Here is a 23998-nt window from a genome sequence, read left to right on the forward strand (position 1 = left end):
TGAAATCATCTGTTCATGTCTTCGTCAATATTGCTGCCTAGTATATAGTAATTAACTGTAAACTGATGATTTCAATCACATTGGTTTCATGCCTAATTCACTAATGTCTTTATTATTTGGTCAATGTTATAGGATCCAGAAAAAGAAGAAAAGAAGAAACAGAAATATTTAAAAGAGAAACAGAAAGACTGGAAGAAGCAAAAAATGAAGAAGAAGACGAAGACATGATTTCGTCCTTTGTAAATGTTATTTGTATTGTAATTGTTACTGTTCTGTTACTTGAAGATTTCCTAACAGTTGACATTATAGAGACTTTAAAAGATGGACGCCAGTTTGAAGTTATCTGGAATAACCTGGTTCATTAGACTTTGTCTAGTAAACAAAGGGTTGAAGTCCAAAACAAAGAATATCTTTTTTACCATGTGTCTTAACAAAATCTGAAAGTTGATGATGATATTTCTTCCTTGCAATGTCAGCTTCAAAGCAAATATCTGTTTAAATCTCTGTTAGAAAACATGTTTCTGGTACTGGAAAGAATATTGATTTTGAAGGCCTGTTCCCCTTCTAAAATGATCTACCTTTGATGGGGATAGGGAGTTTCAGTCGGTCGGACCGTTTATCCTCAGGTGAGGATCCGAGGTGGATGGTTCGATGCTCCCTATCCGTGTCGGTTTGTGTTCTTCTCAGGAAGCTAAGAAACAGACCAGTCTGTGCTTTTATGGTTTTGTCCTTGGGCAAGTCACTTAATGACTTTATCCTAATTGCTCTGGATGGCATGCAACAGGCCTCACGTAGACAAACAAATAAACTTTTGATGAAATAAAATGTGTTGAAATTGAGATACATGTAGTATATAATATCTTTTATTATTATGATTGTTATTGTTAATTTATCATTATACCTATAGTAATAACTTGTTTAAATGAAATGCTAGATGTGTTGAATATAAATGTTTACAGCTGGGTAACAGTTGAATGTGTATGGACATTACTGTTTCATAATTATGTCCGAAATCAGGCTTTTGGTGCCTATTTAATAAAAACATAGTTTTGTGTTTTCTCGGAGATTATTACAACTGTTACCTGTAACACAATGGCATATCGGAGAGAGAAGGCTGGCCAATATAGACATTATAATTACATGAAGCTGAGTGACTTACCTCCCCTTACCCACAAACTAAAATAGTTATACAGGTTTTACCTGTAATTCACAGAACACCATCCTTGATACTCCGGGGGTTAATGTTCACCTGGGGTGTCATCACAAAGCATAGGTAGTCAAAACCCCCTGGGGTGTCATCACACAGCGTAGGTAGTCGTAACCCCTGGGGTGACAACACAGAGTGTAGTTAGTCGTAACCCCTAGTGTGTCATCACAGAGTGTAGTTAGTCGTAACCCCTGGGGTGACAACACAGCGTAGGTAGTCGTAACCCCTGGGGTGTCATCACAGAGCGTAGGTAGTCGTAACCCTTAGGGTGTCATCACAGAGTGTAGTTAGTCGTAACCCCTGGTGTGTCATCACAGAGCGTAGGTAGTCGTAAACCCTGGGATGACAACACTGAGCGTAGGTAGTCGTAACCCCTGGGGTGTCATCACAGAGCATAGGTAGTCGTAACCCCTGGGGTGTCATCACAGAGCGTAGGTAGTTGTAACCCCTGGGGTGACGTGTCATCACTGAGCATCAGTAGTCGTAACCCCTGGGGTGTCATCACAGAGCGTAGGTAGTTGTAACCCCTGGGGTGACGTGTCATCACAGAGCATAGGTAGTCGTAACCCCTGGGGTGACAACACAGAGCGTAGGTAGTTGTAACCCCTGGGGTGTCATCACAGAGCATCAGTAGTCGTAACCCCTGGGGTGTCATCACAGAGCATAGGTAGTCGTAACCCCTGGGGTGTCATCACAGAGCGTAGGTAGTTGTGGGGTGACGGCAGAATACTTCATTTTACTGTAACATATTTTTGATTGTATCAGTTTTCTCTTTAGCATGTGCAATAAATCATGTCCATGATATAGTAATGACTTGGTGTTTGTTTTACTGTGATTTAATTCGGGGAAAAGAAAAGAAAAAGAACATCTAGGAGTGATCACATTTATCTTAAGATTAGTAAATCTTTGGACACAATTATCTTAAAATTAGTAAATCTTTGGACACATTTATCTTAAGATTAGTAAATCTTTGGACACAATTATCTTAAGATTAGTAAATCTTTGGACACATTTATCTTTAGATTAGTAAATCTTTGGACACAATTATCTTTAGATTAGTAAATCTTTGGACACATTTATCTTTAGATTAGTAAATCTTTGGACACAATTATCTTTAGATTAGTAAATCTTTGGACACAATTATCTTTAGATTAGTAAATCTTTGGACACATTTATCTTTAGATTAGTAAATCTTTGGACACATTTATCTTTAGATTAGTAAATCTTTGGACACAATTATCTTAAGATTAGTAAATCTTTGGACACAATTATCTTAAGATTAGTAAATCTTTGGACACATTTATCTAAGATTAGTAAATCTTTGGACACATTTATCTAAGATTAGTAAATCTTTGGACACAATTATCTTAAGATTAGTAAATCTTTGGACTCCTTGTATTCTGTGTCGCTGATGGACAATTATATGCAATGATAACATGAAGGGACTATCTTGTTATAAATCATTCATCAGTTATGTATACCAACAAATAGAGGAATATATTTCAGATTGATTTGAAATTCTAATATCTCCAGTTTTCTTGAAATAGGCTTCTTTGATACAAATGTATACTAACTATATTGACATTTTGGAAACTGAATTTACTGACTTAGATAATTATTTAGATTGTTTTCTATTAGTCTGTTCCCAACGCAATGTCCAAGTCTTCATGTTTGTATAAAATAGTCTGGAAATAAACTCTGATATACGATACACAGTATGAAATTGTCCGACCATGGTTAGGATATTTCCATTTCAGGGCTGGTGTTTAAGATGAAAATTAACGTCACATATTCGCCATATTTATTTTACATGTTATTCTCGTGTCTTATGTGAGAGAGTGTCTTATGTCTTATGTGAGAGAGTGTCTTGTGTCTTGTGTGAGAGTCTCGTGTCTTATGTTATAGTGTGTCTCATGTCTTATGTGAGAGTGTGTCATGTGTCTTATGTTATAGTGTGTCTCATGTCATGTGAGAGTGTGTCTTGTGTCTTATGTGAGAGTGTCTCATGTCTTATGTGAGAGTGTGTCTCGTGTCTTATGTGAGAGTGTGCCTTGTGTCTTGTGTCTTATGTGAGAGAGTGTCTTGTGTCTTATGTGAGAGTGTCTCGTGTCTTATGTGAGAGTGTGTCTCATGTCTTATGTTATAGTGTGTCTCGTGTCTTATGTGAGAGTGTGTCATGTGTCTTTTGTGAGAGTGTGTCATGTGTCTTATGTTATAGTGTGTCTCATGTCTTATTTGAGTGTGTCATGTGTCTTATGTTATAGTGTGTCTCATGTCTTATGTGAGAGTGTGTCTTATGTCTTGTGTCTTATGTGAGAGTGTCTTGTGTCTTATGTTATAGTGTGTCTCGTGTCTTATGTGAGAGTGTGTCATGTGTCTTTTGTGAGAGTGTGTCATGTGTCTTATGTTATAGTGTCGTGTCTTATGTGAGAGTGTGTCTTGTGTCTTATGTTATAGTGTGTCTCGTGTCTTATGTGAGAGTGTGTCATGTGTCTTATGTTATAGTGTGTCTCATGTCTTATGTGAGAGTGTGTCTTGTGTCTTATGTTAAAGTGTGTCTCGTGTCTTATGTGAGAGTGTGTCATGTGTCTTATGTTATAGTGTGTCTCGTGTCTTATGTGAGAGTGCGTCTTGTGTCTTGTTATAGTGTGTCTCATGTCTTATGTGAGAGTGTGTCTTGTGTCTTATGTTATAGTGTGTCTCGTGTCTTATGTGAGAGTGTGTCATGTGTCTTTTGTGAGAGTGTGTCTCATGTCTTATGTGAGAGTGTGTCTTGTGTCTTGTGTCTTATGTTATAGTGTGTCTCCTGTCTTGTGTTAGAGTGCCTCGTGTCTTACGTGAGTGACTCTTGTCTTATGTGAGAGTGTGTCTTGTGTCTTATTTGAGTGTGTCTCGTGTCTTATGTTATAGTGTGTCTCGTGTCTTATGTTATAGTGTGTCTCGTGTCTTATGTGAGTATCTCGCTCGTGACTTATGTGAGAGTGTATCGCTCGTGTCTTATGTGAGAGTGTCTCGTGTCTTATGTGAGAGTGTGTCTCGTGTCTGTTTGTGAGAGTGTCTCGTGTCTTATGTGAGAGTGTCTCGTGTCTTATGTGAGAGTGTGTCTCGTGTCTGTTTGTGAGTGTCTCGTGTCTTATGTGAGAGTGTCTCGTGTCTTATGTGAGAGTGTCTCGCTCGTGTCTTATGTGAGAGTGTCTCGCTCGTGTCTTATGAGAGTGTGTCTCGTGTCTTATGTTATAGTGTGTCTCGTATCTTATTTGGGAGTGTCTCGTGTCTTATGTGAGAGTGTGTCTCGTGTCTTATGTTATAGTGTGTCTCGTGTCTGATGTGAGAGTGTGTCATGTGTCTATGTTATAGTGTGTCTCATGTCTTATGTGAGAGTGTGTCTTGTGTCTTATGTTATAGTGTGTCTCGTGTCTTATGTGAGAGTGTGTCATGTGTCTTTTGTGAGAGTGTGTCATGTATCTTATGTTATAGTGTCGTGTCTTATGTGAGAGTGCGTCTAGTGTCTTGTTATAGTGTGTCTCGTGTCTTATGTGAGAGTGTCTTGTGTCTTATGTTATAGTGTGTCTCGTGTCTTATGTGAGAGTGTGTCATGTGTCTTATGTTATAGTGTGTCTCATGTCTTATGTGAGAGTGTGTCTTGTGTCTTGTGTCTTATGTTATAGTGTGTCTCGTGTCTTGTGTTAGAGTGCCTCGTGTCTTATGTGAGTGACTCTTGTCTTATGTGAGAGTGTGTCTTGTGTCTTATTTGAGTGTGTCTCGTGTCTTATGTTATAGTGTGTCTCGTGTCTTATGTTATAGTGTGTCTCGTGTCTTATGTGAGTGTCTCGCTCGTGACTTATGTGAGAGTGTATCGCTCGTGTCTTATGTGAGTGTCTCGTGTCTTATGTGAGATTGTGTCTCGTGTCTGTTTGTGAGAGTGTCTCGTGTCTTATGTGAGAGTGTGTCTCGTGTCTTATGTGAGAGTGTCTCGTGTCTTATGTGAGAGTGTCTCGCTCGTGTCTTATGTGAGAGTGTCTCGCTCGTGTCTTATGTGAGAGTGTGTCTCGTGTCTTATGTTATAGTGTGTCTCGTATCTTATCTGGGAGTGTCTCGTGTCTTATGTGAGAGTGTGTCTCGTGTCTTGTGATAATGTGTCTTGTGTCTTATGTTATAGTGTGTCTCGTGTGTGTCTTATGTTATAGTGTGTCTCGTGTCTTATGTGAGAGTGTGTCTTATGGTATAGTGTGTCTCGTGTCTTATGTGAGAGTGTGTCATGTATCTTATGTTATAGTGTGTCTCGTGTCTTATGTGAGAGTGTCTTGTGTCTTATGTTAGTGTGTCTCGTATCTTGCGTGAGAGTGTGTCTCGTGTCTTATGTGAGTGACTTGTCTTATGTGAGAGTGTGTCTTATTTGAGTGTGTCTTGTCTTATTGGAGTGTGTCTCGTGTCTTATGTTAAAGTGTGTCTCGTGTCTTATGTGAGTGTCTCGCTCTTGACTTATGTGAGAGTGTATCGCTCGTGTCTTATGTGAGAGTGTTTCGTGTCTTATGTGAGAGTGTCTCGTGTCTGTGAGAGTGTGTTATGTGAGTGTGTCGTGTGTTATGTGAGTGTGTCTCGTGTCTGTTTGTGAGTGTCTCGTGTCTTATGTGAGAGTGTCTCGTGTCTTATGTGAGAATGTGTCTCGTGTGTTATGTGAGTGTCTCGTGTCTGTTTGCGAGTGTCTCGTGTCTTATGTGAGAGTGTCTCGTGTCTTATGTGAGAATGTCTCATGTCTTATGTGAGAGAGTCTCGTGTCTTATGTGAGAGTGTCTAACTCGTGTCTTATGTGAAAGTGTCTCGCTCGTGTCTTATGTGAGAGTGCCCCTTGTATTATGTGAGTGTGTCTCGTGTCTTATGTTATAGTGTGTCTCGTATCTTATGTGGGAGTGTCTCGTGTCTTATGTGAGAGTGTCTCGTGTCTTATGTGATAATGTGTCTTGTGTCTTATGTTATAGTGTGTCTCGTGTCTTATGTGAGAGTGACTTGTCTTATGTGAGGGTGTGTCTTGTCTTATTTGAGTGTCTTGTGTCTTATTTGAGTGTCTCGTGTCTTATGTTATAGTGTGTCTCGTGTCTTTTATGAGAGTGTCTCGCTCGTGTCTGATGTGAGAGTGTGTCTCGTGTCTGTTTGTGAGTGTCTCGTGTCTTATGTGAGAGTGTCTTGTGTCTTATATGATAGTGTGTCTCGTGTCTTATGTGAGAATGTCTCGTGTCTTATATGAGAGTGTCTCGTGTCTTATGTGAGACTGTGTCTCGTGTCTGTATGTGAGAGTGTCTCGTGTCTTATGTGAGAGTGTCACGTGTCTTATGTGAGAGTGTGTCTCGTGTCTGTTTGTGAGAGTGTCTCGTGTCTTATGTGAGTGTCTCGTGTCTTATGTGAGAGTGTGTCTCGTATCTTATGTTATAGTGTGTCTCGTATCTTATGTGGGGGTGTCTCGTGTCTTATGTGAGTGTCTCGTGTCTTATTAGATAATGTGTCTTGTGTCTTATATTATAGTGTGTCTCGTGTCTTATGTGAGAGTGACTTGTCTTATGTGAGAGTGTCTTGTCTTATTTGAGTGTCTTGTCTTATTTGAGAGTGTCTCGTGTCTTATGTGAGAGTGTCTCGTGTCTTATGTAAGAGTGTCTCGCTCGTGTCTTATGTGAGAGTGTCTCGTGTCTGTTTGTGAGAGTGTCTCGTGTCTTATGTGAGAGTGTCTCGTGTCTTGTATGATAGTGTCTCGTGTCTTATGTGATAATGTCTCTTGTCTTATGTGAGAGTGTCTCGTGTCTTATGTGAGAGTGTCTCGTGTCTGTATGTGAGTGTCTCGTGTCTGATGTGAGAGTGACACGTGTCTTACGTGAGAGTGTCTCGTGTCTGTTTGTGAGAGTGTCTCGTGTCTTATGTGAGTGTCTCGTGTCTTATGTGAGAGTGTGTCTCGTGTCTTATGCGAGAGTGTCTCGTGTCTTATGTGAGAGTGTGTCTCGTGTCTGCATGTGAGAGTGTCTCGTGTCTGTATGTGAGAGTGTCTCGTGTCTTATTTGAGAGTGTCTCGTGTCTTATGTGAGAGTGTGTCTCGTGTCTTATGCGAGAGTGTCTCGTGTCTTATAGAGTGTGTCTCGTGTCTGTATGTGAGTGTTTCGTGTCTTATGTGAGAGTGTGTCTCGTGTCTTATGTGAGAGTGTGTCTCGTGTCTGTTTGTGAGAGTGTCTCGTGTCTGTATGTGAGAGTGTCTCGTGTCTTATGTGAGAGTGTGTCTCGTGTCTGTATGTGATAGTGTCTCGTGTCTGTATGTGAGAGTGTCTCGTGTCTTATGTGAGAGTGTCTCGCTCGTGTCTTATGTGAGAGTGTCTCGTGTCTGTTTGTGAGAGTGTCTCGTGTCTTATGTGAGAGTGTCTCGTGTCTTGTATGATAGTGTCTCGTGTCTTATGTGAGAATGTCTCGTGTCTTATGTGAGAGTGTGTCTCGTGTCTGTATGTGAGTGTCTCGTGTCTTATGTGAGAGTGACACGTGTCTTATGTGAGAGTGTCTCGTGTCTGTTTGTGAGAGTGTCTCGTGTCTTATGTGAGAGTGTCTCGTGTCTTATGTGAGAGTGTGTTTCGTGTCTTATGCGAGAATGTCTCGTGTCTTATGTGAGAGTGTCTCGTGTCTGTATGTGAGAGTGTCTCGTGTCTGTATGTGAGAGTGTCTCGTGTCTTATGTGAGAGTGTCTCGTGTCTTATGTGAGAGTGTGTCTCGTGTCTTATGCGAGAGTGTCTCGTGTCTTATAGAGTGTGTCTCGTGTCTGTATGTGAGAGTGTTTCGTGTCTTATGTGAGAGTGTGTCTCGTGTCTTATGTGAGAGTGTGTCTCGTGTCTGTTTGTGAGAGTGTCTCGTGTCTGTATGTGAGAGTGTCTCGTGTCTTATGTGAGAGTGTGTCTCGTGTCTGTATGTGATAGTGTCTCGTGTCTGTATGTGAGAGTGTCTCGTGTCTTATGTGAGAGTTTCCCTCATGTCTTATATTCTTGTTTGGCTATTTTGTTGGTTTGTTTGGTTTATCGCCCGTTAACAGCCATGGTCAGTTTGATGCCGGATATCCTTTTAGTGGTACTGAACAACAAACAGGAGATAGGGAAAATATCTTGCCCAAGGCACAACCTCAACAGCCAAGATCGGTCCGTTTCTCAGCTTCCCGACCATTACAGCACTACAAACTAATACCACAATATCAATTGCTATATGTATGTTTTAGTAAGACTTGGCCAGACGTGGCCCTGTACAATAACTTATTCTTGAAGTAAAAAACGAGTACTCAATAACTCTAAAGGTAAACCAACTTTAATAAATGATAATGATAAAAATAAATAAAAACATGTAATTAATTTTACACTGCCTCATGATTAACCTTCAAACAACCAAACAATTATTCTATACTGTACACACAAAAATAATACTATTTTGCCACGGACCGTGGGATTTGATTGAAATTTGTAAAATATATTTTCTTTGATAATACACTTCATTTTCCACATCACATCATATTCTTTCATTAGTATTTGATATACATTAAACAAAATTATGTAAACATTTTTTACAATAATTGCGAATAAAACTACATGTATATGTCCGTAAGTGTGGGGCGTGTGTTACTTTGGTAAGAAACAATAGTACGCCGAGGAAACTCTCGTGGCCAGACATGTACTCGCATACCTTTCCATGTCTGATCGAAAAATCGAACCCTGGCCAATTAGGTAAAAAATACATATATAATAGATATAAATTTATATAAAAAAGTATAATTATTATAACAGTGTATAATTAGATTTCTTTATTGGTATGTATTAGTCACATATTATCTATATAAGTTAATTATTTACTAAATAGCTTACAACGGGAAAAGGAATTATACTGCAACAAATAACCGTATTCCCGACTTCAGTTAATATACCAATTAAAGTGATATATAACCAAAGCTATTATTATATTTTACCACGTTACAATGTAATAGACATTAAGTCTATGAACCTTGCTGTATTGCATATTCAATTATCCACAAGAGAAACTTTACATTATAGTAGTCGGAGGTGTGCTGACTATCCGGTCGGCTGCAGCAAAGATAAAAAATATTTCTAATATTTAAAATCTTTATATAAATCATTTAACGGGTTTAACGTCCACGTTTACGGCGGTTTTCGTCCATCGAGGTTCTACGAATACCGACATTCAAATATATGTGGATGTTTTGAAATGTTTGTTTATTAACTGAGGAGATCCTGAGAGGTGTCACTTCCTACTCTGTAACGATATTTACCATACCATACCATACCATACCATACCACGTGTCTGGTGAACGATTAATTACTGAGCCTAAGCACCTTATGACAACAGTCAGATCATATGATGACGGGTGCCCAGGCAATAACAGAGGGAACAATGCTCAAAAAGAAGGAAGAGACAGAAAAAGGGGTTTGTGCTGATTTTGGAATTCAGATGTTACACAAAAATCGAATAGAATGAAAAGCTTGGATTGAGGAGATTAAGTTATAAAAAGGGGGTTGATAGATAATTAATTACGTTGACATCAAAGGAGTCACAGATGGACATGTTCTCGGAAAAACAGATGGTCATGGTGGTAATTCTTCGTTACAACGGAAAGAGACACCATCCTAAGACAGTCAATGTCGGCGACATTTGCGATTTCAGAGTTACTTTTTCAGTTTATGATCGAAGTACTGTTAACGTATATATTTTAACGGTGGACATTATGCTAAATTATGATTGGGATAGTTACACATTCTTTCAATTATTTCTATAGAAGATAATGCGGGTACCAATTTATCAATTAAGTTGTCATAAACTTTGATTGACCTTAATTGATACGGTTACAGTGTTCATGTAAACTTTAAAGACCGAATCCTTACTGGAACAGAAAACGTCTCCTATAATGTATATGTTGGCCGTAAAAAATTCACCACTGGTTCCTCTTAATCAATTTAATGATATCAAAATGTTGAATGGATTTTTCTACAAAATCAATTTGATATTTGGTAAGTTTATTTAGGATCACAATTTCGTATTTGATGAGTAAAACATATAATGGCTGTCATAAGTGAACAAACAATCTTAGATATACACATTTACTTATGCCTTACCGTATGGTTAGTTTCTATTTTTCAATAATGACTTTAGTACATCGTACGATACTTGCTGCAACAAATCGGATCACCAAGAAAACTTTCTTTGTTGTGTCTATTCCATCTTCGGTCAGCAATTTCAGTAGTGACCAAATTATCTAAATAACAACAATGTGACGGAGAAATCGTAGAATCCATGAAATGTTAATCTTAATTCATTTGCTGGCTGGAATAAAAAAAAAAACGTACAGCAGACTAATGTGACAATGGTATCCACAACACGGTATTTCTTGAGACCAATAAATGATGAAAGCTTGCTTTGGTTTTTAGCTAACAAGGATAATGAAGGTTTTGATCTGTTTTTTAGCTAACAAGGATAATGAAGGTTTTGATCTGCTTTTAGCTAACACAATGATAATGAAGGTTTTGATCTGTTTTTTAGCTAACACAATGATAATGAAGGTTTTGATATGTTTTTTTAGCTAACACAATGATAATGAAGGTTTTGATCTGTTTTTTTTTAGCTAACACAATGATAATGAAGGTTTTGATCTGCTTTTAGCTAACACAATGATAATGAAGGTTTTGATATGTTTTTTTAGCTAACACAATGATAATGAAGGTTTTGATCTGTTTTTTTTAGCTAACACAATGATAATGAAGGTTTTGATCTGCTTTTAGCTAACACAATGATAATGAAGGTTTTGATCTGCTTTTAGCTAACACAATGATAATGAAGGTTTTGATCTGCTTTTAGCTAACACAATGATAATGAAGGTTTTGATCTGTTTTTTTTAGCTAACACAAGGATAATGTGTATTGCGGTACGTCGTAAACTTTGGAATACATAGAAATAAATCACGCGCATATTAACTTTTCAAGCACACGCTGTTATTATAGATAACGTAATAACAAAAACCACATGATGTAGGATATATATATATAAGCTAAAACACTGAAATGATCACATGACATATATGCTTAACCACTAAAATGACCACATGAGTTATATAATACTAAACTACTAAAATGACCACATGAGTTATATAATACTAAACTACTAAAATGACCACGAGTTATATAATACTTAACTACTAAAATGACCAGATGATTTATATAATACTAAACTACTAAAATAACCACATGAGTTATATATATAATACTAAACTACTAAAATGACCACGAGTTATATAATACTAAACTACTAAAATAACCACATGAGTTATATAATACTAAACCACTAAAATGACCACATGAGTTATATAATACTAAACCACTAAAATAACCACATGAGTTATATAATACTAAACTACTAAAATGACCACATGAGTTATATAATACTAAACCACTAAAATGACCACATGAGTTATATAATACTAAACTACTAAAATGACCACATGAGTTATATAATACTAAACCACTAAAATAACCACATGAGTTAAATAATACTAAACTACTAAAATGACCACATGAGTTATATAATACTAAACCACTAAAATGACTACGTAACTCGTACATGTAAACTCGTAATTCAAAGAACATATATTCCTAGTTTAGTCTTTTCACAATGTTCTAACAAACTCAGACAACCTCGGCTTTGTTATACAGGGGAATACTCTTTCAGTTTATAATATCTACTACTAAAATCTAACCCATAGCTCTTTATTTTTTTCGTAAATTCTGTCAGTAAGGCCCATATTTGAACATTCATTTAACAAAACTATTTTCAGTGGCCGAAATTCATGTAATTTGGTGTGTAAACAGATCAATCTAATTGTTTAATATACTAAAGAGCAAACTCTCAATTCTCTACATTTGTAAATATAATGATTGTATATTATACAAATGTATCATGGCTTTCTGTTTCGGCCTCGTGCAGTCGCAGGTGTGCAATAGTTCGCACGTGACCGTACAATAGTCATTTTAGTTGTGCAATAGTTCAAAATATACCCTATGCGTGTAATTAAAGAGGCTTGCCCGCAGAGAGATCAGAAAAATTGGCTAATAGAAAAAGATTTTTTACACATGACAGATTGCTGGAATTGTTGAGTTTTTCATTTTATTTACCTTATAAAACGCTGAAAAGTGATATTAAAACCTCATTTTTTAATATTATTTTAATCGCAACCCGCAATAAGTCCCCGCTATAAAGTGGAGTCTAATTTGATTGACACATCAAAGAAACAAGCACGTGCACAGTGCCGCACAGTGATACCTTCAAAGGCAGCGGCGATTTACAAAGATTTGCCGTTATATTCCATACATTTCCTTCTCAGGTTGAGTTTTAAAACGTCTTTTAAATACATATTCTGTAATTGTTTTCAAGAAATAAAGTCGGAAAGCCTCTAATTTTGTCACATAGAAACGTGTACTGAAGTTTATTTAGTGATCGGAGATGTGCCGTTTACCGGTCCGTCTGCGGGTAAGCCTCTTTAAGGAAAATCAAACGCATTTTGTAATGAATTTTCATAGCATGGTACATAATGATACAATACATCCCAATTTTTTTTTATAAGACTGCGCTCAATGAATTCTGTTGATGTACTGTTAATCACTTAGATTTCGCGAATATTTTGTCTCGCGAACTTATCTCTTCAGACATAGTCGCGAATAAATGATGTCATGAACGCCGCTCTAGAAAAGAGTCGTCATGGACTCTGCACGACTTCTATATCGGTAACCGAAAGCTTGGTCGCCAATCACGAAGGATTTTAATTCGCGATTGGCTCTCTTCACGCATTAACGCGAAAATAAATCCAACGCGAAATACAAGCAGTTTACAGTATTGTATCCTGTATTTTCCCATTTTGGTGGCATACATATATATATAAGGAAACAAGATACAACTATTTTTGTAAGTTAGAACCTAATAAATGTTACAAAATATGATTTTTCATTCCATCCATTTATGAAATCTGATTCAACTAAATCTTTAAATACATTGCGTAATTAATATTAAAGTGTATGAGGAGATAAGGAGGAATTCTCGAGTAACAACAAACTATTGTAGGAGACTACTGTATGTATGTCTCATTGTTCTAACAAAAGCTACGCTGTCTGTGTCTAGAATATCAATTCAAAAGGAAGAAGCGAATTTAACAAAGCACATGCGAGGTAATCAATCGGAGACAGGTTTGTATCATGAACAATTCCCTGAATCAATAATATTACTAACACACAAAAATAACGCCCTGAAAAGTGTTATGGATAAAAACAACGAAATTAACATTTGGAGGAAAAGTGTTCGAAAAATCAAGTCAAATAGGGAGACCACATCAACAGAAAACGTATTTTAAAGATATAGAGTAAAAACAAAAAAAAGTAAAAATAACATAAAGAAACATAAAAATGAAAATGAAGACACCTGGGAACAGTAATACTACAAAAAACGTTACTGGACCCCAAAATGAACAATGGAATAATGACGAAATCAATTTAGCGGAAAAAAGATGACCAAAGATTGTACAGTGCAAAAGAACCAGTCTTGTTTTTCTGACAGACCCAATGAAAAACAAAAAATCAATAGGTAGTACAGAATACAATTGTCATGAAGAGTATTTCTGATAGAAAGTCAACAAAGGAAACACGATCTAAGGGAAAATTCAATAGGGGAACCAGTATAGAATCACCCGAATCCAGGAGTTACATAACTAAATCAATTAAACAGAAAAACAACCATCTATTTGTTATTTTAAAAGTAATCAGGATCGAAAGAGACTGGAAAAGCCGTCATTTTGATCGGATACCCCTTTACTTAAAATTTTCCAAGGAAAGCATAGCATAATTTAAGAGAAAGCTCCTGAATTGAAATGTTTTCATTTATTCCCATAATACTTACCATATGGATTAATTTGAACGCTGAGAACGAACATTCTTTTAGTTCGGGAAGGCTAATGAAACTTGGGCCAATTAAGAAGAAGAGGCCATACTGAAGACAAAACAGCGATGCTGTCAGGAAGGTGACGTTGGGTTTCAATCAATGTAGGACCAATATTTTAGTAATGGGTAGTTTACTAGGTTGATTATCCTTGCTGTTATGGATACAAAGGACAGCACAACTACAGTAGGCCTTTCTTTGGAGACCATAGTAATTGTATATTCAAATGAAAGCATGTATAGACGATATGAATATAAATAATTGACTACCAATTGTGGCTCCCTAACGGAGCATTATTTCGGGGAAGTGAGGTTAAAAGTATCAAGAAAAAAAAAATTAAGAAAATACAAAAACATAATTGAGATAAAAAAAAACTATTAAAAGGTTAGATATATAAAATGACATAGGTATTACAGATATTGGAAACATGAATGTTTTTTCTAGCAAAGTGTTTGAAGGTGGGTGGGTGCATATATGTGATGCAGTGTGTGATTGATTTTGCAGTAACTGACCTGGTTTAGATGTGTAGAATTGAACAGTAAATATGAGCAAGTCATATATATAATGTATGTACATTGTATTGCTTAAAAACTGAATAAAAAGTAAATTATAAAAAAAGGTTAGATATTATGCACAAGATTTTCATATAAATAAACTATATTTAAATGATGCAATTCATCATATCACATAAATTTTGATAAAATTGCATAAATATGTTCAATGAATTTATACCTTAATGATAATATAATGTGAGAATCAATATAGCAGTTTTCTTAATTGTAATGAGGTCGGGAAACTACCATTGATTACGATAAATCTCCAATGTGGTGTAAATAACATGTATGCGCAAACTGGTCTGTTTACAAGAATGGCGGACTGGCTGTCAAAGCCACGCATCAGAAGTCGATCAGACGTTCCGGTTGCTGCCGCGAAGGCAAAGAAAAGAAGAGGGCAAAATCAAATCATCATGTACGATCAACATAGTCAACTTGAGCTTGTTAGACCAAACTTTAGGTAAGTAAACATGATCATCTTGGCATTTTATAAACAAAATCACAGAGAGGCTTTAAGTGAAGAAATGAATCAATATCTTGATGAAGGGATTTCCTTTTTTGAGAGAGGAGCGATTCCAATTCCAGGCAAGAATAAGTTCTTTGTTAGGTGAAGAGACGAGTCCATTTCTATGCGAAGGAGTGGAAATACATCTGTTTGAGGAGCGTAATGTCGTCTAGGCTCAGAAGAGACTTCATCTCGTCAAGATTACATTCCATAAAGATTTTCTTCGTCGCCTGCAACCTAGACAATGCTTTCTCATAGCTGAAAATACAACAACAAATTGTTTTGATAAAAACAAGCATTCGTAGCACTGAAGAAATATTTCTTCATATTGATCTGCTAATAGTTTGCGTGACTCTGTACAATTTTTTAAATCACCAAATGAGTTATGTTAATAATTTTGCAATCTATTCATCACACTTAAGGAAACTGTTTTTAGAGACTTTTTAAAGACATGGGATGTCAAACCTAAAAGCATTGGTACAATCCCTATCTCACTCTGATAATGTACATACTCTTGCTGCTTCAGCTGATTTTCAATCTCCTCTACACATTTCATGAAGTGATCTAGATTGTTGGGGTCCAGTCCTGCAGATGACAAACAATTATAATCATCACGATATCTCTCACATACCTCTGTTAAAATTTATCAAAGATGTCATCACAACAGGGACTTCGTACAAATTGCCACGGTCAAGGGTCTTCATGGTGAAGACCATAGGAACTTGGCACGAATTCCTATCCATGATTATAATTGGTCATGTAGTAACAACGACAGTACAGGTAAGTAAATTGTAGAAATTTTGAGACAATCTGCCCCTTTATCAAGACAGGAAGTAAATTACGAACTATTAAATATAGACATAGGTCTTTGGTCTTCACCATAAAGTCCCCTGATTAGGTATTCAATAATATGGAATATCATAACATAGTATTGTATACTCTGTCAAACGAAAGATCTCAGAGGGATCTTGGCGCCCACCATTGAATGATCTTGATCAGTCCTATGTAAGACTGAACATTTTTCTTCCCTTTTATCCTCTCTTCCACTTAATCATTTGATAACATGAGAAACCTACATATGAAGTCGAATAAAGATTGATAAATAACTTTTGAAATACAGTGTTGATTCTAGCATTCTTGAAAAGGGGCACAGGGCCCATCCAATTTGAAAAATGGGTTCCTTAGAAAATTGAAAAAGACAATTACGTTTTAGTCGATCATACTTGCCGAGTCGTATAGCTAACAACGTCTCCGAATTATAAATTTGAAGCAATTTGAGCATATCCACTTCCCATGTATGTGCCAGAAGGATCTTCTGGCAGTCACCATTTAATTCAAAATGATTGTTGGGCTATCTAAGAACTGTATATATCATTGATATCATCTGTATGTCTCGTCCACTCGCATTCTTCATAAATAAGTAATGTTAGAAGTTGTATATCTAGCCGAAGGGGCCCCTTACCTGGTAAGAAATTCAGCTTCATATGTGAAGATAAATAGAGTTTCAATACCAGGCAAATCTAAAGTTCTAATCAAGGTGCTCATAGGAAGGAGGGATATTCTACAGAACAAGAACAACGGCGGCCTGTCTACCATAAGATACTTCGACATTAAAAAAAAAAAAAAAAAAAATCCCTAGAACATCTAGGGACCACGTTGAAATAAATATGGAATGTAAGATTCTGTTTTCAGTTGGATAAAAGGCCGATCGGATCACAGGAAAGGCGATCGGAATAACCCACCATCTTCAGATGGTCGGCTCCAAAATGCGTAAAATGACATCAATGGTATAACATACATCTAATTAAAACCAATAAATGACATCCATGGTATAACATGATGTCTAATTAACATCCACAAATGACATCCATGGTATTACATTATATCTAAGTAAAACCAAAAATGACATCAATGGTATAACATTATATCTAATTAACATCCACAAATGACATCCATGGTATTACATATCTATTTAACATCCACAAATGACATCCATGGTACAAATGTATGTAACTTTTGGCATTGTATGAAATATAAAACGACATTTCTTGTTTCAGTCTATCATAATAACTCTTTGTTGGTACTCTAGCATCTTTAAATAAGAGTTAAATAACTGTAGTATATTATATAATACTAGGTAGCACATAAGTTGTTTGGGCATGTGATGAAAACTGAAAAATAATGTCATACCTCCACTAAGTAGATCAGTTTCTGAGACTGACCCATCCTCCAACATTCTCTTTATTTCATCTTCAGCAATCACCCACGGCAACCCAATCTCATCATGATTTTCAAACTGGCGCACGGCATTTCTTAAATCATCTGTAATTCACAGTCGATCATTTCACTTACTTATGAACATATTTTATCGACAAGAAAAAAAAATATGGATTGTAATTTGTGAAGGACAATTAATTATTTTACGGCAAGGCAGACTAATTTATACAGTGTGTACCCTTCCCTTAAAATCAATTTGTACTTTTTTTTTGTAGCAAAATCTTGACTTTGACTTTGGGGTGGGGGTGAAGGTTAGTAGATTAGTGGATGGGCTTTTAGGAATATAATAAATTGTTTTACACAATGGTCGGTTACAACATTGTCATCATTTAATTAGAATATAGTTACCTTGAAAAGTTGTCAGCCTTGTATTGTCGATTCTCGTCTTGTCATCATAATACATAGCACCCGACTGTGAATTTCCTGAAACATTCAACAAAATCAGTAAAATAACATTATATTGATAAAATTATATTTCTAAACAGACGTGTTCTTTCAATTTGACAGCAATCTATACTGTTTTCCATGTTTTGCTATCATTATTAGAGAATTGTTTTCTCCGTCTATATAGGATATGCGAAAATCAGTTAAAATAGGGAAATTCTATATCAGATCAAAAAAGTGTTTATTGTCACGGACAGCCGTGAAATATTAGTCCCGTGAATATAACACCTATACATCATCACAGATTCTCCCTAACCCTAACTGGAAAAGCCGTGAAATGTTAGACCCGTAGATTTAATAGCTATACATCATAACAGATTCTCCCTAACCCTTACTGGGGCAGCCATGAAATATTAGTCCCGTAAATTTAATAGCTATAAATCATAACAGATTCACCTATTACCACTTTCAGTGAAAATGAACACGGTAAAACAACCATTTCAATTCAAGACCACAAGGTATGCATCATTGAAAACGATGTCACAGAGAGGTTAGTACAATACATATGCCGTATAATATCACTATGTGCCATGACAGAAAGGGGCATTTATTTGTTAAAATTAGATATGTCGGTTTTCCTTATCTTGACCGTTTTATCGTTTAGGTTGACATAGTTTAATTCGTTTCGGGCTCACATGTAACTAGCACTAATTCTGTTTGAAAGGTGCTAGTATGACCACATTAGTGACAGAGAATATATCCATATACTTGACATTCTAATTTTGAAAACCAATATTGAAAATTACTTATTTGATTATGGTTCCCCATCCTGATTTTGATATTTCTGTCTATCTCTCATTCCTGGTTTTATCTGTATGACAGTTGTATGACGCAGCTTAATTGTTTTGGCTCGATCATATCCAACTCTAAATGTTTACATTGAACAAATCTGATATCTTATATACATGTTCCATATTATATATCTTTTGCATAATCCATACAGTTCATGAGGTCGTAAATCAATATGTTTATGCATCAAAATAATGGAATATGATTAAGAGAACAAACAGTTAACATGTGACATCACTTACCGGCCACAGATTCAGGTACTGGTTTGTATCCAGGAGCAGCATTCGGATTCCGAATTTTCCCTAGTCGTCCAGCGTGGTCTGAAATAAGAAATTAATAAATAAAATGATGATTATATAACTTTGGGGAGGGATCCCACCTTATGGTTTTCTAATACTGAAGTTGATATTACAATAATAATGATATCATCTGATGTATCACAGTTTTCGACTGTAACAGAAAAAATAATGGTGTAAATAACTTGAAATAAGGTCATTGCAACCTAATAAGTATATTAGATCACTTCAACCGGCATTTATCAGCACAGACAGAATATGAAGTTCATCTTCACCAGATATATTCTGAAATACATTTCACCAATATAAACTGGGAGATATACTATTTAGTGACTAGTACATAGTACACAAGTTTCCTAACAGTAGAATGGACTTTCGGGGGTACTCTTGAATGTGATTTGGGTCTAATTTGAGATTAGGTCTTATTTCTTCTTTCAAGAACTTAAATTTAAGTAGTTCTTCTGCATTTTGTAAAATAACTTTGATAGTACACCCCCCCCCCCCCCTTGCTTTTTTAACGTTTCATTTATATTAATGGAACAAATGGAAGAATGTTTACCTGTAAAACTCCCCCGTGGCTCCGGTCTAAGATCCCGAATACAATTGAACAAGTCGTTTGCTCTTCCTTCCTGTGTAATGACCATATAATGTGGATAATTCATCTTTGTTTTTCCACCAACATCTATTTAATTTAGAACTTTGACATTGAAATTCATGTTAACCAGAATAAAAGAAAGATTTACCTTTCCTTACAATTTATATCGTTGAATTTTCACTTCATAATACATGGTATGTACAGTCCAGGGCAACTCGACGGATCTTACACCACAGATATATTATTATGCTCTATGTATAATTTTTATTTCCATACATACCTTAAACTGGTGTATTTCCAGTCTCATTCTCTGTGTTTCAATATTCAAAATACCCGTGTCATGTGTTATCATGACTTTATCTACACTTTCTGGGACAGCTTCCTTCCAGAAAAACATATGATAGGAGTTTTCATCTCCAAAAACTGGGATTTTAAGATCATCAGACATTCTATATCCAGATAGAGGTACATGCCCTCTTTCTCAGCTTCATATTTCTTTGTTTCCAAATTGTACAAAGACAAATTCTGAAGAGATCCAGTAAACATTGGTAAAGATTTCTGACGAGCTGCCCTAAATTCCTGCACAGTTGCAGACATGGTTTTGTAAAGTTTATAAGTAAGACGTTGAAGGCCGTTCAGGGCACCAATGGCAGCCATAACATTACCAGGACACATAATATGAAAAAGTCTGATTTCATTATCTTCTGTTATATAGGACACTGCAACCTCATAGCCAGTTGTAGTATCCTCAATCCTGTTCAGATGAGCGAATCTGATCTGGGTACTCTTAATAATCACGGTGCCTACTTGTATTAGTTCCTTCTCGTAGTCCATCACCAGCGTTTCGGATTTCGTTTGGGAATCAAACATCGCTGTAACTTCAAATGTTTCCATATTTGGAAACTTTGCCTCATGTAGAAGAGAGGCTGCTGCATCTTTCATCTGAAAAGGTGATGTATGAAATTCAGGGATACGATATGACGTCATTCAAACGTGTAACATTTTCTTTGGTAAATAACGATAATGCATTAGACAGTGTTAAGTCAAATACATTAGGATATCATTGTCAGATAGATATAGATACAAATATTTAAAAAGTGAATTAATTGAATAAATTCATTAATGCTCCAATAGATTTTTCATACATTTGTTTCTCTCCCAAATCAAGATATTTTTTTTCATCGTACCTTAAAATAAAACATGCAATCAAAGACTAGCAATTTATTAACTTAGGGATGCGTATCCCACGATCTATCGAAAACATTAAACATACCAAAGCAATTCCCTCCCACTCAAAATTGTTCTTAGGTATGACAATATAGATTCGAGCACGAGTCGAACTAAGTGATACATTTGAATACATAAACACAATTGGATGAAATTTGCGATCAATATGAAACGAAACCCTCAGTAATACTGTTCAAAATAGCAGCACCATCCACTATAATTTCTATCGCATCCACAGATATGCTCAAAGTGACAAAGGTGCTTAGCTATAAAGCAGGAAGTAGCTAGGCGCGCACAAGGTTGGACCTGTTCTATATTTAGATGTTTATTACACAATATTTTACATCTATCATCACAAACAAAGAGAGGCATTGAGTTGGAATAGTAACTACCATTTTCATAGAACCTATTATGTCTCCGCTAGGAGACAACCCAAAACCTTCCTCACAGGAGTGAACACTTAACAGAAGGCCGGAAGTGAGGCAATACATTAGGAAGAAAGTTGTATAGAAAGAAAAGGTAAGCCCTCAAATTTATTCGCGTCTTATGATCATTTAATAGGGACAGCAGGTACAATTATCACTCCCTTGATCTGCTTTCAAAGAGAATATTTCACAATAAAACAGAAGTTTATAAAAATATCACTCTATCACAATTTGAGTTTTTACGACACATAAAAAGTTTAGAGTTTGTTGTACAGGGTATATATCTATTAATAACTATGCTGCTTATAGAAAAGGGAAGTCAGAGCCAAATTGGATGCAAATAAAACTCCTCTATTCATTTTACACAGATTATCCTGGATATGTGAAGTGGCTATTGTGTTAAATTTCAACATGATCGTGTGGTATTTTCTTTTGTTTAGCATCAAATTCTATTAAAATAAGATGTCTTCTTATTTTCATACCTCTGGATTTTCCACATCATCCGGTTGTAACATAAAGACATCAACCTCCTCCTTACTGTACGAACTAAAAGCAGGTTGTTTCTCAGATTCCTCTGATGGCGCGTCTCCTATTTCAGTTTCTCTCTCAGGTGTTTGGACCGTCTGTTCTTCATTTTCTGGATCTCCGTTGGTAGGTGGATCCGACACTTCCTTGTCTAAATCCATACTGAAAATTTCCTTTGACATAATAGGAAAAGAGATGTCAACATATTTTGCATTATGATAACGTTGTTTGAAATAATAACTTAAATGAATAAATGATTGATTGAACTTTTGAATGTCTTACTACTCTACTATTTTGGTGAGAGAAAGTTTATATCACAATGTTTATGACGGTTGTAACTCATTCACCAATATCTGCTAGTTACGTAAGTTAATGATCTGTTCATAGTTTAATAAATAGTAATTCATTCACATTAAAGATGGTCATTAATTACTTGTTATCAACAGTTGAATGCTTACCTCATGAAACAAAGGGGAACTGTTTTACCAACCACTACAGGCCGTATTAACAAAACGAAACCAAAAGTAGGAATTCAGACGGGAATTTCCAGTGCCAGACGGTGTAGTGACAACTAATCACCCTGTATATTTAGCATCAAATTCTACTAAAATAAGATGTCTTTTAACATACCTCTGTATTTTCCACATCATCCGGTTGTAACATAAAGACATCAACCTCCTCCTTACTGTACGAACTAAAAGTAGGCTGTTTCTCAGATTCCTCTGATGGCGCGTCTCCTATTTCAGGTTCTCTATCAGGTGTTTGGACCGTCTGTTCCTCATTTTCTGGATCTCCGTTGGTAGGTGGATCCGACACTTCCTTTTCTAAATCCATACTGAAAATTTCCTTTGACATAATATGAAAAGCGATGTCAACATATATTGCATTACGATAACGTTGTTTGAAATAATAGCCTTAATGAATAAATGATTGATTGAACCTTTGAATGTCTTGCTAGTCTACTATTTTGGTGAGAGAAAGTTTATATCACAATGTTTATGACGGTTGTAACTCATTCACCAAGATCTGCTAGTTACAAATATGTACGTACAGTTAAGGATATGTTCATAGTTTAATAAATAGTCATTCATTCACATTAAAGATGGTAATACATTACTCGTTATCAACATTTTAATTCTTACCTCATGAAACAAAGGTGAACAGTTTTACCAACCACTACAGGCCGCATTAACAAAACGAAACCAAAAGTAGGAATTCAGACGGGAATTTCCAGTGCCAGACGGTGTAGTGACAACTAATCACCCTGAATAAAAGTTCCTCATTGCTTTAATGTGGGAGTTACATTAGGAAACAATTCGGCCGAAGAGCTCCGGATGAATAAGTCACGTGATATTTCACCTGTAATTTTAGTATAGACTATAAGTGGCGTAGTTCAGGAAGTGCAAAAAGAAACCATTATTCTTTGCCTGGTTGTTTGGTTGTCACAAACATGGTTATCATTATCAGAATGTGATATTAGCTGGATTTAATCTATTTTTTATGCCACGTCTTCCGTTGTACCAGAAGACACATATTCCCCTTTGAAACTTTATATGGTGTAAATATGAACGGAACATTTTTCCTCGTGTTACTAATTTTAGCTCGAATAAAAGTTTTGTTCAATGTATACAAAGTTGACTGCCTTCAACCGCGCCATGTTGCCATTCGTTGTTGTTATTCAAGCAGTAAAGTTCCGTAAGAATTGCACCTTCTACCCAATAAGATGATCGTGAGAGGCGACTGAATATAGGATAATGTCTTTCTACTTCTTAATGCCTACCTTGACACTGCCTCACTTTTGGCCTTAATTTGAGCGTTCAACACTGTGAAGAAGTCTTTGGGTTCTGTTTACTTGCCAAGACATACCAGTGTCTATATAATGATAGTTGTCCATTTAAGGCCTAGATTTATGATCGCACGTTGTCAGTATAATGTGACCGAGTGCAGGCGGCCTTCGGTAGTATACTTCAGTGAGGTAGCACTTTAAAATAGGCACCCGTTCCACATTTTTACAAGGTAGCTGGTCCATAGTAGAGGAGGTCGTCTTTAAATGGCCATAGCTGTTAAACAATACAAATCTAAACCAATAAATGTTTTTGTTTGTTTTGTTTTTATGTAAAATATCTGCCTTTATACGTATTGTTGATGTGATACCAAAACG

The 23998-nt window shown here is 36.2% G+C and overlaps 2 protein-coding genes across 5 annotated transcripts in view; one reads left to right on the forward strand and one right to left on the reverse strand.

Annotated features, from left to right (window-relative positions):
- LOC117334345 (probable ATP-dependent RNA helicase DDX49) overlaps positions 1-2020 on the forward strand; it is a 29118-nt gene extending 27098 nt beyond the window's left edge. The window contains exon 12 of the mRNA XM_033893904.1: positions 133-2020. Coding sequence (XP_033749795.1) covers positions 133-228 — 96 coding nt within the window. The 3' untranslated portion in view covers positions 229-2020. The remainder of the gene's footprint in view (positions 1-132) is intronic.
- Positions 2021-14762: 12742 nt separating this feature from the next.
- Positions 14763-23035, reverse strand: LOC117335103. Of its 4 annotated transcripts, XM_033895025.1 has the most exons (7): positions 19941-20232; positions 19625-19694; positions 19012-19089; positions 17885-17959; positions 17450-17581; positions 15772-15844; positions 14763-15517 (listed from the first exon to the last, which is right to left on the reverse strand). In XM_033895025.1, exons 1-7 carry the CDS (start codon positions 20106-20108, stop codon positions 15382-15384), a joined length of 732 nt encoding a protein of 243 aa, XP_033750916.1. In that variant the 5' UTR covers positions 20109-20232; the 3' UTR covers positions 14763-15381. The 4 variants fall into 4 exon arrangements, 1 of the variants encoding a protein (XP_033750916.1); XR_004534290.1 differs by lacking the exons at positions 14763-15517; positions 15772-15844; positions 17450-17581; positions 17885-17959; positions 19012-19089 and adding exons at positions 21795-22010; positions 22468-22683; positions 22980-23035 and having other exon boundaries at positions 19941-20602; XR_004534289.1 differs by lacking the exons at positions 14763-15517; positions 15772-15844; positions 17450-17581; positions 17885-17959; positions 19012-19089 and adding exons at positions 21795-22010; positions 22468-22830 and having other exon boundaries at positions 19941-20602.
- Positions 23036-23998: the final 963 nt, after the last annotated feature.

This window comes from Pecten maximus, chromosome 9 (assembly GCF_902652985.1).
Source record: "Pecten maximus chromosome 9, xPecMax1.1, whole genome shotgun sequence".
Classification (NCBI taxonomy): Eukaryota; Metazoa; Mollusca; class Bivalvia; order Pectinida; family Pectinidae; genus Pecten; species Pecten maximus.